This window comes from Somniosus microcephalus, chromosome 5 (assembly GCF_052327205.1).
Source record: "Somniosus microcephalus isolate GS21.2 chromosome 5, FLI_Smic_1.0, whole genome shotgun sequence".
Classification (NCBI taxonomy): domain Eukaryota; kingdom Metazoa; phylum Chordata; class Chondrichthyes; order Squaliformes; family Somniosidae; genus Somniosus; species Somniosus microcephalus.
Window position 1 is genome coordinate 9,691,948 of NC_140991.1, and position 13,207 is coordinate 9,705,154.

General features: G+C 50.0%; 1 protein-coding gene across 1 annotated transcript in view; it reads right to left on the reverse strand.

The window, feature by feature from the left end:
- LOC147116867 (uncharacterized) overlaps window positions 1–13,207 on the reverse strand; it is a 128,597-nt gene that overhangs the window by 41,988 nt on the left and 73,402 nt on the right. Inside the window, exons 16-19 of the mRNA XM_085987181.1 lie at window positions 8,478–8,597; window positions 6,840–7,080; window positions 5,297–5,430; window positions 2,901–3,098 (exon numbers count right to left, since the gene is read on the reverse strand). Of these exons, the coding sequence (XP_085843307.1) occupies window positions 2,901–3,098; window positions 5,297–5,430; window positions 6,840–7,080; window positions 8,478–8,597 (693 nt within the window). The remainder of the gene's footprint in view (window positions 1–2,900; window positions 3,099–5,296; window positions 5,431–6,839; window positions 7,081–8,477; window positions 8,598–13,207) is intronic.

Here is a 13,207-nt window from a genome sequence, read left to right on the forward strand (position 1 = left end):
TTGTTAAATAAGGGTGTTACATTAGCAGTTTTCCAGTCTGCTGGGACCTTTGCTGAGTCCAGGGAGTTTTGGAAGATTATTACCAATGCATCCACAATCCCTACCGCCGCTTCCCTCAAGACCCTTGGATGTAAGCCATCAGGTCCAGGCGATTTATCCGCCTTGAGTCCCATTATTTTACCGAGTACCACTTCTTTAGTGATTTTGATCGTGTTTATCTCCTCCCCCCCTATAGCCCCCTGCTTGTCCAGTGTTGGGATATTCTTGGTGTCCTCTACTGTAAAGACTGATACAAAATATTCATTCAGTGTTTTTGCCATCTCCATATTTCCCACCATTAATTTCCCGGTCTCATCCTCTAAGGGACCAACATTTACTTTAGCCACCCTTTTTCTTTTTATATAACTATAAAAACTCTTACTATCTGTTTTTATATTTTTTGCTAATTTACTTTCATAATCTATCTTCCCTTTCCTAACCAATCTTTTTGTTATTTTTTGCTGTCTTTTAAAGTTTTCCCAATCCTCTATCCTCCCACTAGATTTGGCCACCTTATATGCCCTTGTTTTTAGTCGAATACTATCCTTAATTTCTTTACTTAGCCACGGATGGCTGTCTTTTCTTTTACACCCTTTTCTTCTCAGTGGAATATATATTTTTTGGAAGTTGTAAAATAACTCCTTAAATGTACACCACTGATCATGTATCGTCTTACCCTTTAATCTATTTTCCCAATCCACTTTGCTCAATTCTGCTCTCATACCTTCATAGTCTCCTTTATTCAAGCTTAGCACGCTTGTTTGAGATCCAACCTTCTCACCCTCTAATTGAATATGGAATTCAACCATGTTATGGTCACTCATCCCAAGGGGATCCTTTACTAGGACATTTTTAATTAATCCTGTCTCGTTACACAGGACCAGATCTAAGATGGAGCGGGAGTGGGGCTGTGGGATTAGTTTGGGATTGATACAGGGATATGGAGTGGGAGTGGGGCTGTGGGATTAGTTTGGATTGATACAGGGATATGGAGCGGGAGTGGGGCTGTGGGATTAGTTTGGGATTGATACAGGGATATGGAGTGGGAGTGGGGCTGTGGGATTAGTTTGGATTGATACAGGGATATGGAGCGGGAGTGGGGCTTTGGGATTAGTTTGGGATTGATACAGGGATATGGAGCGGGAGTGGGGCTGTGGGATTAGTTTGGGATTGATACAGGGATATGGAGCGGGAGTGGGGCTGTGGGATTAGTTTGGATTGATACAGGGATATGGAGCGGGAGTGGGGCTTTGGGATTAGTTTGGGATTGATACAGGGATATGGAGCGGGAGTGGGGCTTTGGTATTAGTTTGGATTGATACAGGGATATGGAGCGGGAGTGGGGCTGTGGGATTAGTTTGGGATTGATACAGGGATATGGAGCGGGAGTGGGGCTGTGGGATTAATACAGGGATAAGGGGAGAGCGCGGGGCAGTGGGATTAGCTTGGGATTGATACAGGGATATGGAGCGGGAGTGGGGCTGTGGGATTAGTTTGGGATTGATACAGGGATATGGAGCGGGAGTGGGGCTTTGGGATTAGTTTGGGATTGATACAGGGATATGGAGTGGGAGTGGGGCTGTGGGATTAGTTTGGGATTGATACAGGGATATGGAGCAGGAGTGAGGCTTTGGGATTAGTTTGGGATTGATACAGGGATATGGAGCGGGAGTGGGGCTGTGGGATTAGTTTGGGATTGATACAGGGATATGGAGCAGGAGTGAGGCTTTGGGATTAGTTTGGGATTGATACAGGGATATGGAGCGGGAGTGGGGCTGTGGGATTAGTTTGGGACTGATACAGGGATATGGAGCGGGAGTGGGGCTGTGGGATTAGTTTGGGATTTACAGGGATATGGAGCAGGAGTGGGGCTGTGGGATTAGTTTGGGATTTACAGGGATATGGAGCGGGAGTGGGGCTGTGGGATTAGTTTGGGATTGATACAGGGATATGGAGCGGGAGTGGGGCTGTGGGATTAGTTTGGGATTGATACAGGGATATGGAGCGGGAGTGGGGCTGTGGGATTAGTTTGGGATTTACAGGGATATGGAGCGGGAGTGGGGCTGTGGGATTAGTTTGAGACTGATACAGGGATATGGAGCGGGAGTGGGGCTGTGGGATTAGTTTGGGATTTACAGGGATATGGAGCAGGAGTGGGGCTGTGGGATTAGTTTGGGATTTACAGGGATATGGAGCGGGAGTGGGGCTGTGGGATTAGTTTGAGACTGATACAGGGATATGGAGTGGGAGTGAGGCTTTGGGATTAGTTTGGGATTGATACAGGGATATGGAGTGGGAGTGGGGCTGTGGGATTAGTTTGGGATTGATACAGGGATATGGAGCAGGAGTGAGGCTTTGGGATTAGTTTGGGATTGATACAGGGATATGGAGCGGGAGTGGGGCTGTGGGATTAGTTTGGGATTTACAGGGATATGGAGCGGGAGTGGGGCTGTGGGATTAGTTTGAGACTGATACAGGGATATGGAGCGGGAGTGGGGCTGTGGGATTAGTTTGAGACTGATACAGGGATATGGAGTGGGAGTGGGGCTGTGGGATTAATACAGGGATAAGGGGAGAGCGCGGGGCAGTGGGGTTAGTTTGGGATTGATACAGGGAAGAGCTGGCACAGATACAATGGACCGAATGGCCTCCTTCTGTGCTCTAACCTCTTTTGATTGTGTGGGAAAGGAAAAAGTAATTGTGTGGGAAACAGATCCTTGTACACTGTCGATTAAACAGTGCTTTAATATGAAATCAAAACAGAAAATGCTGGAAATACTCAGCAGGTCAGGCAGCATCTGTGGAGAGAGGAACAGAGTTAACGTTTTGCTTTTGCTTCAATATGAACGCTGCTCACTTACCCGTGACCCCCACCTCAGCACGCTGTCCTCACAAATCTTCATGGCCAACTTCTTCCCTAATTTCAGCTGCGCCTCGATGGCCGAGAAGGAGATCCAAAATTCCCGGTTACAATCCTCGGCCGTCTGCTGGAAGAACTCTCTGACATGGGACAGGCAGACCTGCACCGTCTCACGGACCTGAGCCTGGTACGTGGCATCCTGAGAAGAGACGGCAGAAAGTCCGCACTGTGAAACACAACCCGAAGATAGTCCGGATAATCGGATCCGGACACTGAACCCGGAGATAGTCTGGGGAATCGGATCCGGACACAGAACCCGGAGATAGTCCGGGGAATCGGATCCGGACACAGAACCCGGAGATAGTCCGGGGAATCGGATCCGGACACTGAACCCGGAGATAGTCTGGGGAATCGGATCCGGACACAGAACCCGGAGATAGTCCGGGAAATCGGATCCGGACACAGAACCCGGAGATAGTCCGGGGAATCGGATCCGGACACTGATCCCGGAGATAGTCCGGGGAATCGGATCCGGACACTGAACCCGGAGATAGTCCGGGGAATCGGATCCGGACACTGAACCTGGAGATAGTCCGGGGAATCGGATCCTGACACTGAACCCGGAGATAGTCCAGGGAATCGGATCGGGACACTGAACCGGGAGATACTCCGGGGAATCGGATCCGGACACTGAACCTGGAGACAGTCCGGCGAGTCGGATCCGGACACTGAACCCGGAGATGGTCCGGGGAATCGGATCCAGACACAGGACCCGGAGATAGTCCGGGGGAATCGGATCCAGACACTGAACCCGGAGATACTCCGGGGAATCGGATCGGGACACTGAACCGGGAGATACTCCGGCGAGTCGGATCCGGACACTGAACCCGGAGATGGTCCGGGGAATCGGATCCGGACACAGGACCCGGAGATACTCCGGGGGAATCGGATCCAGACACTGAACCCGGAGATACTCCGGGGAATCGGATCCGGACACTGAACCTGGAGACAGTCCGGCGAGTCGGATCCGGACACTGAACCCGGAGATAGTCCGGGGAATCGGATCCAGACACTGAACCCGGAGATAGTCCGGGGAATCGGATCGGACACTGATCCCAGAGATAGTCCGGGGAATCGGATCCTGACACTGAACCCAGAGATAGTCCAGGGAATCGGATCGGGACACTGAACTGGGAGATACTCCGGGGAATCGGATCCGGACACTGAACCCGGAGACAGTCCGGGGAATCGGATCCGGACACTGAACCCGGAGATACTCTGGGGGAATCGGATCCGCACACTGAACCCGGAGATAGTCCGGGGAATCGGATCTGGACACGGAACCTGGAGATAGTCCGGGGAATCGGATCCGGACACTGATCCCGGAGATAGTCCGGGGAATCAGATCCTGACACTGAACCCGGAGATAGTCCAGGGAATCGCATCCAGACACTGAACCCGGAGATAGTCCGGGGAATCGGATCCGGACACTGAACCCGGAGACAGTCCGGCGAGTCGGATCCGGACACTGAACCCGGAGATAGTCCGGGGAATCGGATCCGGACACTGAACCCGGAGATAGTCCGGGGAATCGGATCCGGACACAGGACCCGGAGATACTCCGGGGGAATCGGATCCAGACACTGAACCCGGAGATAGTCCAGGGAATCGGATCGGGACACTGAACTGGGAGATACTCCGGGGAATCGGATCTGGACACGGAACCTGGAGATACTCCGGGGAATCGGATCCGGACACTGATCCCGGAGATAGTCCGGGGAATCAGATCCTGACACTGAACCCGGAGATAGTCCAGGGAATCGCATCCAGACACTGAACCCGGAGATAGTCCGGGGAATCGGATCCGGACACTGAACCCGGAGATAGTCCGGGGAATCGGATCCGGACACTGAACCCGGAGATAGTCCAGGGAATCGGATCCGGACACTGAACCCGGAGATACTCTGGGGGAATCGGATCCGGACACTGAACCCGGAGACAGTCCGGGGAATCGGATCCGGACACTGAACCCGGAGATAGTCCGGGGAATCGGATCCGGACACTGAACCCGGAGATAGTCCGGGGAATCGGATCCGGACACTGAACCCAGAAGCTCAAACCCACAGCTGCACCCTGACCCCCCCCACACACTGCAAGCTGCAGCTACAGAGGGAGCTGGAGTCAAGCAGGCAGTGTGTGAAGGCCGAATCATCCCTGGGAGGGAGGATTGTGTACAACACTGCCCCGACAAGACCCCCAACGATGCCCCCTCCTCGACATTGCCCTATCCCCCCTACCCTGACACTGCCCCCCCTCCCACAACACTGGCCCCCCTCCCCCGACACTAGCCCCCACCCCCCGATGTTGCTAACTCTGCACACGGGCCCTATCCTTTACCTGCGCTCTACGATTGGTCAGGTACGTGACCACGTGACTGACAAAGGTGGCGACTTTGCGGATGACCATCTCTGTGGCCAGCACTCGCCGTGCGAGAGTAATCTGCTGGATGAACTGCTGCACCGCCGGGATTTCTACAACAAATCGGAGCAAAAAAAACAGAATCAATCTCCCTCTGGTCCACCTCTCCATCCCAAGCGGCCCGCTGTCGCCAGCCTGGACCCGGTTATCGATCAACTAACCAGCCAGTGGAGCGTTTTCCCCCTGATTCCCATTGACTTCAGTTTTACTAGGGCTCCTTGATGCCACACTCGGTCAAATGATGCCCTGATGTCGAGGGCAGTTACTCTCCTCACCTCTGGAATTCAGCTCCTTTGTCCATGTTTGGACCCCACCATTAACATCCTGGGGGTCACCAATAACCAGAAACTCAACTGGACCAGCCGCATAACTCGAAGTTTTCAAGATATTAAGGGAGAACTGACAGGGTAGATAGAGAGAAATTATTGCCATTGGTTGAGGATTCTAGGACGAGGGGCAAAATCTAAAAATTAGAGCCAGATCGTTCAGGAGTGAAGTTTGGAAACACTTCTATATGCAAAGGGTGGTCGAAGTTTGGAACTCTCTTCGCATATGGCAATTGATGTTGGGTCAATTGTTAATTTTAAATCGGAGATTGATAGCTTTTTGTTAACCAAAGGTATTAAGGGATATGGGCCAAAGGCGGGTATATGGAGTTAGGTCGCAGATCAGCCATGATCTCACTGAATGGCGGATCAGGCTCGAGGAGCTCAATGGCCTCCTCCTGTTCCTATGTTCCAACTAGAGCAGGTCAGAGGCTGGGTATTCTGTAGCGAGTGGCGGGGCCAAGATGGCTGAAGGCACGACCTTTAAATGCATTCACTGGCAAAGGTGGCAGCCATTTTGCACACAGCAAGATGCCACCAACAGCAATGAGACAAATCTCCAGTAAATTGAATTTTGCCGGTGTTGACTGAGGGATGAAACCGGGCGAACTCCTTACACTGCTTCAAATAGCACCATGGGATCTGCCACATCCATCTTAACAGGTAAACGGGGCCTCGGTTCAACATCTCACCTGAAAGATGGCACCTCTGACAGTGAAGCACTCCCTCAGAACGTCACCGTAGGGTGCGGGATGCAGATTCAATAGTAAATTTCAAAAGCGAATTGGATAAATACATGAAGGGGAGAAATTTGCAGGGCGATGATGAAATAGCAGGGGAGTGGGACTAACTGGAGAGCTCTTTCACACAGCCGGCACAGGCACGATGGGCCGAACGGCCTCCTTCGGTGCTGTATGATTCGATGATGTGCCCAAGTCCTAGAGTACAGTTTGAGCCCTTCTGAGTGAGAAGGGAAGAGGGCTACCGACTGAGCCAAACGCACTGGGGGTTAGGTCTACGATTGGGCCCATGATGGGGAAGGGGCCTCCATTCCTAACTCTTCACCAGCACCCCCCACCCCCGCCATCCCGCGCTCCTCCGTATACAAGTCTTGGGGAGGCAGGAGAGATTTGTACCTGTGTCCTTGATACTGTTGAACACCTGAGGGGGTCCGTCACGGAGCAGCTTGCCCCGCAGTTTCAGATACTCGGTGGAGCTGACAGTGAACACGTGAAGCTTCCCGTCACCGCTCGGGTCAGGATCAGCCCCTCCCGCCGACAGAGGGCGGACCTCGTCATCATCATCATCATCATCGCCGCTCTCCTCCACCTCCTCGTCAGAATCCGTCTCTTCAGTCTTGGCTTGACGCTTCAGCTCCTAAACACAAGTCAAAACAAAACAATCAATAAAAGTAAAGTTAAAAAGCACCTTTGTGTGTAAGGCGTGGCTCAAAGAAAGAAAGACTTGCATTTCTCCAGCGCCTTTCACGACCTCAGGACGTCCCAAAGCGCTTTACAGCCAATGAAGAACTATTGAAATGTAGTCACTGTTGTAATGTAGGAAACGCAGCAGGCAATTTGAGCACAGCAAGATCCCACAAACAACAATGTGATAATGACCAGATAATCTGTTTTCATGATGTTGGTTGAGGGATAAGTATTGGCCAGGACACCGGGGGGAACTTGCCTGCTCATCTTTGAAATAGTGCCTTGGGTTCTTTTACGTCCACCTGAGGGGGCAGATGGGGCCTCGGTTTAACATCTCATCTGAATGCCGGCACCTCTGACAGCGCAGTGCTCCCTCAGTACTGCCACTCCGACAGTGCAGCGCTCCCTCGGTACTGCCCCTCCGACAGTGTAGCACTCACCATCCGACAGTGCAGCGCTCCCTCAGTACTGTCCCTCCGACATTGCAGCGCTCCCTCAGTACTGACCCTCCAACAGTGCAGCGCTCTCTCAGTACTGACCCTCCGACAGTGCAGCGCTCCCTCAGTACTGCCCCTCCGACATTGCAGCGCTTCCTCAGTACTAACCCTCCGACAGTGCAGCGCTCCCTCAGTACTGCCCCTCCGACAGTGCAGCGCTCCCTCAGTACTGACCCTCCGACAGTGCAGCGCTCTCTCAGTACTGACCCTCCGACAGTGCAGCGCTCTCTCAGTACTGCCCCTCCGACATTGCAGCGCTCCCTCAGTACTGACCCTCCGACAGTGCAGCGCTCTCTCAGTACTGACCCTCCGACAGCGCAGTGCTCCCTCAGTACTGCCACTCCGACAGTGTAGCACTCACCATCCGACAGTGCAGCGCTCCCTCAGTACTGTCCCTCCGACATTGCAGCGCTCCCTCAGTACTGACCCTCCGACAGTGCAGCGCTCTCTCAGTACTGACCCTCCGACAGTGTAGCACTCACCATCCGACAGTGCAGCGCTCCCTCAGTACTGTCCCTCCGACATTGCAGCGCTCCCTCAGTACTGACCCTCCGACAGTGCAGCGCTCCCTCAGTACTGCCCCCCTGACAGTGCAGCGCTCCCTCAGTACTGCCCCTCCAACAGTGCAGCGCTCCCTCAGTAATGCACTGGATTGTCACCTTGATTTTTGTGCTCAAGTCTCTAGTCCCAGTGGGGAGCACTCTTGTCTCAGAGTTCCACTCCAGAGACTGCAGCACAAAATCTAGGCTGACACTCCCAGTGCCAGCCTTTGAACACTCCCCTAGTCACACAGATGAAAATTTGCTCTCCTATGCCCGTCTTTCCTGTCCCTTCCCATCTTTGCACCCACCTGCAGTCCGCACTTGAAGTTGCAACGAATCTTTTGTTTACAGAAGTAGTTTCGGGCCCTGATGCAGGTCAGGGAGAGCTCACTTCGCTTCACAGTCATGCGGCGACGGAGTTCAGTCAACTGCGAGAGAGAGAGAGAGAGAAATAAACCCACACAATCTCTACACTGCGTGATAAGACAACCATGCTCACACCAACAAGCCCAGGGAAAGGCCTCAATCTCCAGCGCCTCCCCAACACCTGTCAAACCCCATTCTCGGGTAGGGCGAGGGGATGAGGTGAATTTAAGTCCTCTGGTTTGACAATGGTCTGGATTGAGATAAAAATGAAACAGAAAAAGGAGTCTTAAAACAAATGTAAGGTTTGTAATACAGTAGAGAACCAAGCTGAATATAGAAAGTACAGAGGAGATCTAAAAAAGGGAATAAGAGAGCGAGAGTATGAGAATAGATTAGAGAACCCAAAAGTCTTTTATAAACACAAATAGTAAAAGGGTGGGGCCGATTAGGAACCAGAAAGGAGATCTTCTTGTGGAGACAGAGGGCATGGCTGAGGTACGAAAGGAGTACTTTGCATCTGTCTTCACTAGAGAAGAGGTTGCTGCCAATGTAGCAGTAAAGGAGGAGGCAGTAGAGATACTGGATTGGATAAGTCAGCCCAACGTCAGTGGTGGGGAAACGTTTAGAGACAATAATCCTGGACAAAATGAATTGTCACTTGGACAAGGCTAATAAGGCAAATCGTGTTTGACTAATTTGATCAAGTTCTTTGAAGGAGTAACAGAGAAACATAGAAGATAGAAGCAGGAGTAGGCCATTCGGCCCCTCGAGCCTGCTCCACCATTCAATGAGATCATGGCTGATCATCCAAATTCAGTACCCAGTCCCTCCTTTCTCCCCATATCCCTTTAGCCTTAAGAAATATATCCAACTTCTTGAATATATTTAATGAATTGGCCTCTACTGCCTTCTGTGGTAGAGAATTCCACAGGTTCACCACTCTCCGGGTGAAGAAATTCCTCCTCATTTCTGTCCTAAATGGCTTACCCGTTATCCTTAGACTGTGACCCCTGGGTCTGGACTCCCCGACCATCAGGAACATCCTTCCTGCATCTAGTCTGTCTAGTCCTGTCATAATTTTATAAGTTTCAATGAGATCCCCTCTCATTCTTCTAAACTCCAGCGAGTACAAGCCCAATCGACCCAATCTCTCCTCATACATCATTCCTGCCATCCCAGATATCAGCCTGGTGAATCTTCGCTGAACTCCTTCCATGGCAAGAACATCCTTCCCCAGATAAGGCGACCAAAACTGCAAACAATACTCAAGATGTGGTCTCACCAAGGCCCTGTACAACTGCAGCAAGACATCCTTGTTCCTGTACTCAAACCCTCTCGTTACGAAGGCCAACATACCATTTGCCTTCTTAACCGCCCGCTGCACCTGCATGCTTACCTTCAGCGACTGGTGCACAAGGACACCCAGGTCTGGTTGCACTTCCCCTTCTCCCAATCTATTGCCATTCAGATAATAATCTGCCTTCCTGTTTTTGCCACCAAAGTGGATAACCTCACATTTATCCACGTTATATTGCATCTGCCATGCTTCTGCCCAATCACCCAACATGTCCCAATCATCCTGGAGTTTCTCGACATCCTCCTCACAGCACACACGCCCACCCAGCTTTGTGTCGTCTGCAAATTTGGAGATATTACATCTAGTTCCCTTGTCTAGATCATCATTAATATATACTGTGAATAGCTGGGGTCCAAGGACCGATCCCTGCGGTACCCCACTAGTCACTGCCTGCCACTCGGAAAAAGACCCGTTTATTCCAACTCTTTGCTTTCTGTCTGCCAACCAGTTCTCTATCCAAGACAATACCTTGCCCCCAATCCCATGTGCCTTAACTTTACACGCTAATCTCTTATGCGGGACCTTATCGAAAGCCTTCTGAAAGTCCAAATACACCACATCCACTGGTTCTCCCGTATCTATTTTACCAGTTACATCCTCAAAAAATTCCAGTAGATTAGTCAAGCACGATTTACCTTTTGTAAATCCATGTTGACTTTGTCCGATCCTGTCACTGTTTTCCAAGTGCTCTGCTATTACATCTTTTATAATGGACTCTAGCATTTTCCCCACTACCGATGTCAGGCTTACCGGTCTGTAATTCCCGTTATCTCTCTACCACCTTTTTTGAATAGTGGGGTAACATTAGCTACCCTCCAATCCATGGGTACTGTTCCAGATTCCATCGAATGTTGGAAGATGATCAGCAATGCATCTACTATTTCTAGGGCCACTTCCTTAAGTACCCTAGGATGTAGATTATCAGGCCCTGGGGATTTATCGGCCTTCAATCCCATCAATTTCCCTAACACCATTTCCCTACAAATACTGATTTCTTTCAGTTCCTCCCCTTCATCAGACCCTATGTTCCCCGACATCTCTGGGAGGTTATTTGTGTCCTCCTTTGTGAAGGCAGAACCAAAATATGTATTTAATTGGTCGGCCATTTCTTTGTTCCCCATTATAAATTCCCCTGATTCTGACTGCAAGGGACCTACGCTTGACTTCACCAATCTTTTTCTCTTCACATATCTATAAAAGCTTTTACACATATCTATAAAAGCTTTGAGTCAGTTTTTATGTTCTCTGCAAGCTTACTCTCATATTCTATTTTCCCCTTCTTAATTAATCCCTTTGTCCTCCTTTGTTGAATCCTAAACTGCTCCCAATCCTCAGGTTTACTGCTTCTTCTGGCCAATTTATATATCCTTTCCTTGAATCTTATGCTATCCCTAATTTCCCTTGTTAGCCACGGTTGAGTCACCTTTTTTGTTAATGAGGGCAGTGCAGTTGATGTTGTGTATATGGACTTCTTTCTTCTTCAAAAGGCGTTTGACAAAGTACCATATCATAGAATTATAGAGTCATACAGCACAGAAAGAGGCCCTTCGGCCCATTGTGTCCGCGCCGGCCATCTATTCTAATTCCATTTTCCAGCACTTGGTCCGTAGCCTTGTATGCTATGGCGTTTCAAGTGCTCATCTAAATGCTTCTTGAATGTTGTGAGGGTTCCTGCCTCTACCACCCTTTCAGGCAGTGAGTTCCAAATTCCAACCACCCTCTGGGTGAAAAAGTTTTTCCTCAAATCCCCTCTAAAGATCCGGCTCCTTACCTTGAAACTATGCCCCCTGGTTATTGACCCCTCTACTAAGGGGAAAAGTTCCTTTCTATCTACCCTATCTATGCCCCTCATAATTTTGTACACCTCAATCAGGTTCCCCCTCAGCCTTCTCTGCTCTAACGAAAACAATCCCAGCCTGTCCAGTCTCTCTTCATAGCTGAAGCGCTCCAGCCCAGGTAACATCCTGGTGAATCTCCTCTGCACCCTCTCCAATGCAATCACATCCTTACTATAGTGTGGCGACCAGAACTGCACACAGTATTCCAGCTGTGGCCTAACTAGCGTTTTGTACAGCTCCATCATAACCTCCCTGTTCTTATATTCTATGCCTCGGCTAATGAAGGCAAGTATCCCATATGCCTTTTTAACCACCTGCTGCCTTCAGGGATCTATGTACATGCACACCAAGGTCCCTCTGATCCTCTGTCCTTCCTAGGATCCTACCATTCATTGTGTATCCCCTTGCCTTGTTAGTCCTCCCAAAATGCATCACCTCACACTTTTCAGGGTTAAATTCCATTTGCCACTGTTCTGCCCATCTGACCAACCCGTTTATATCGTCCTGTAGCCTGAGGCTTCCCTCCTCGCTATTTACCACTCCACCAATTTCCGTGTCATCTGCGAACTTACTGATCATACCTCATACATTCGTATCTAAATCATTAATGTACACTACAAACAACAAAGGACCCAGCACCGATCCCTGCAGTACACCACTGGACACAGGCTTCCAGTCACAAAAACAACCTTCGACCATCACCCTCTGCCTCCTGCCACTAAGCCAATTTTGGATCCAATGTGCCAAATTGCCCTGGATCCCATGGGCTCTTACCTTCGTGACCAGTCTCCCATGCGGGACTGTCAAAAGCCTTACTGAAGTCCATGACTACATCAACTTCACCCAGAGTGGTGAACCTGTGGAATTCTCTACCACACAAGGCAGTTGAGGCCAATTCATTAAATATATTCAAGAAGGAGTTGGATATATTTCTTAAAGCTAAAGGGATCAAGGGATATGGGGAGAAGGCAGGGACAGGGTACTGAATTTGGATGATCAGCCATGATCTCATTAAATGGCGGAGCAGGCTCGAGGGGCCGAATGACCTACTCCTGCTCCTATCTTCTATGTTCTGGTCTCCTTATCTAAGGAAAGACATACTTGCCTTAGAGGGAGTGCAACGAAGGTTCACTAGACTGGTTCCTGATGAGGGGGTTGCCTTACGAGAAGAGATTGAGTAGACTAGGCCTATATTCCTTAGAGCTTAGAAGAATAGAGGTGATCTAATTGAAACATATAAAATTCTTAAGGGGCTTGACAGGGTTAATGCTGGGAAAATGTTTCCCCTGGCTGGGGAATCTAGAACACGAGGTCACAGACTCAGAATAAGGGGTCGGCCATTTAGGACAGAGATGAGAAATTTCTTCACTGAATCTTTGGAATTCTCTACCTCAGAGAGCTGTGGAGGCTCAGTTGTTAAGTATATTCAAGACAGAGGTCGATAAATTTTTGGGAACAAAGGGAATTAAGGGATATG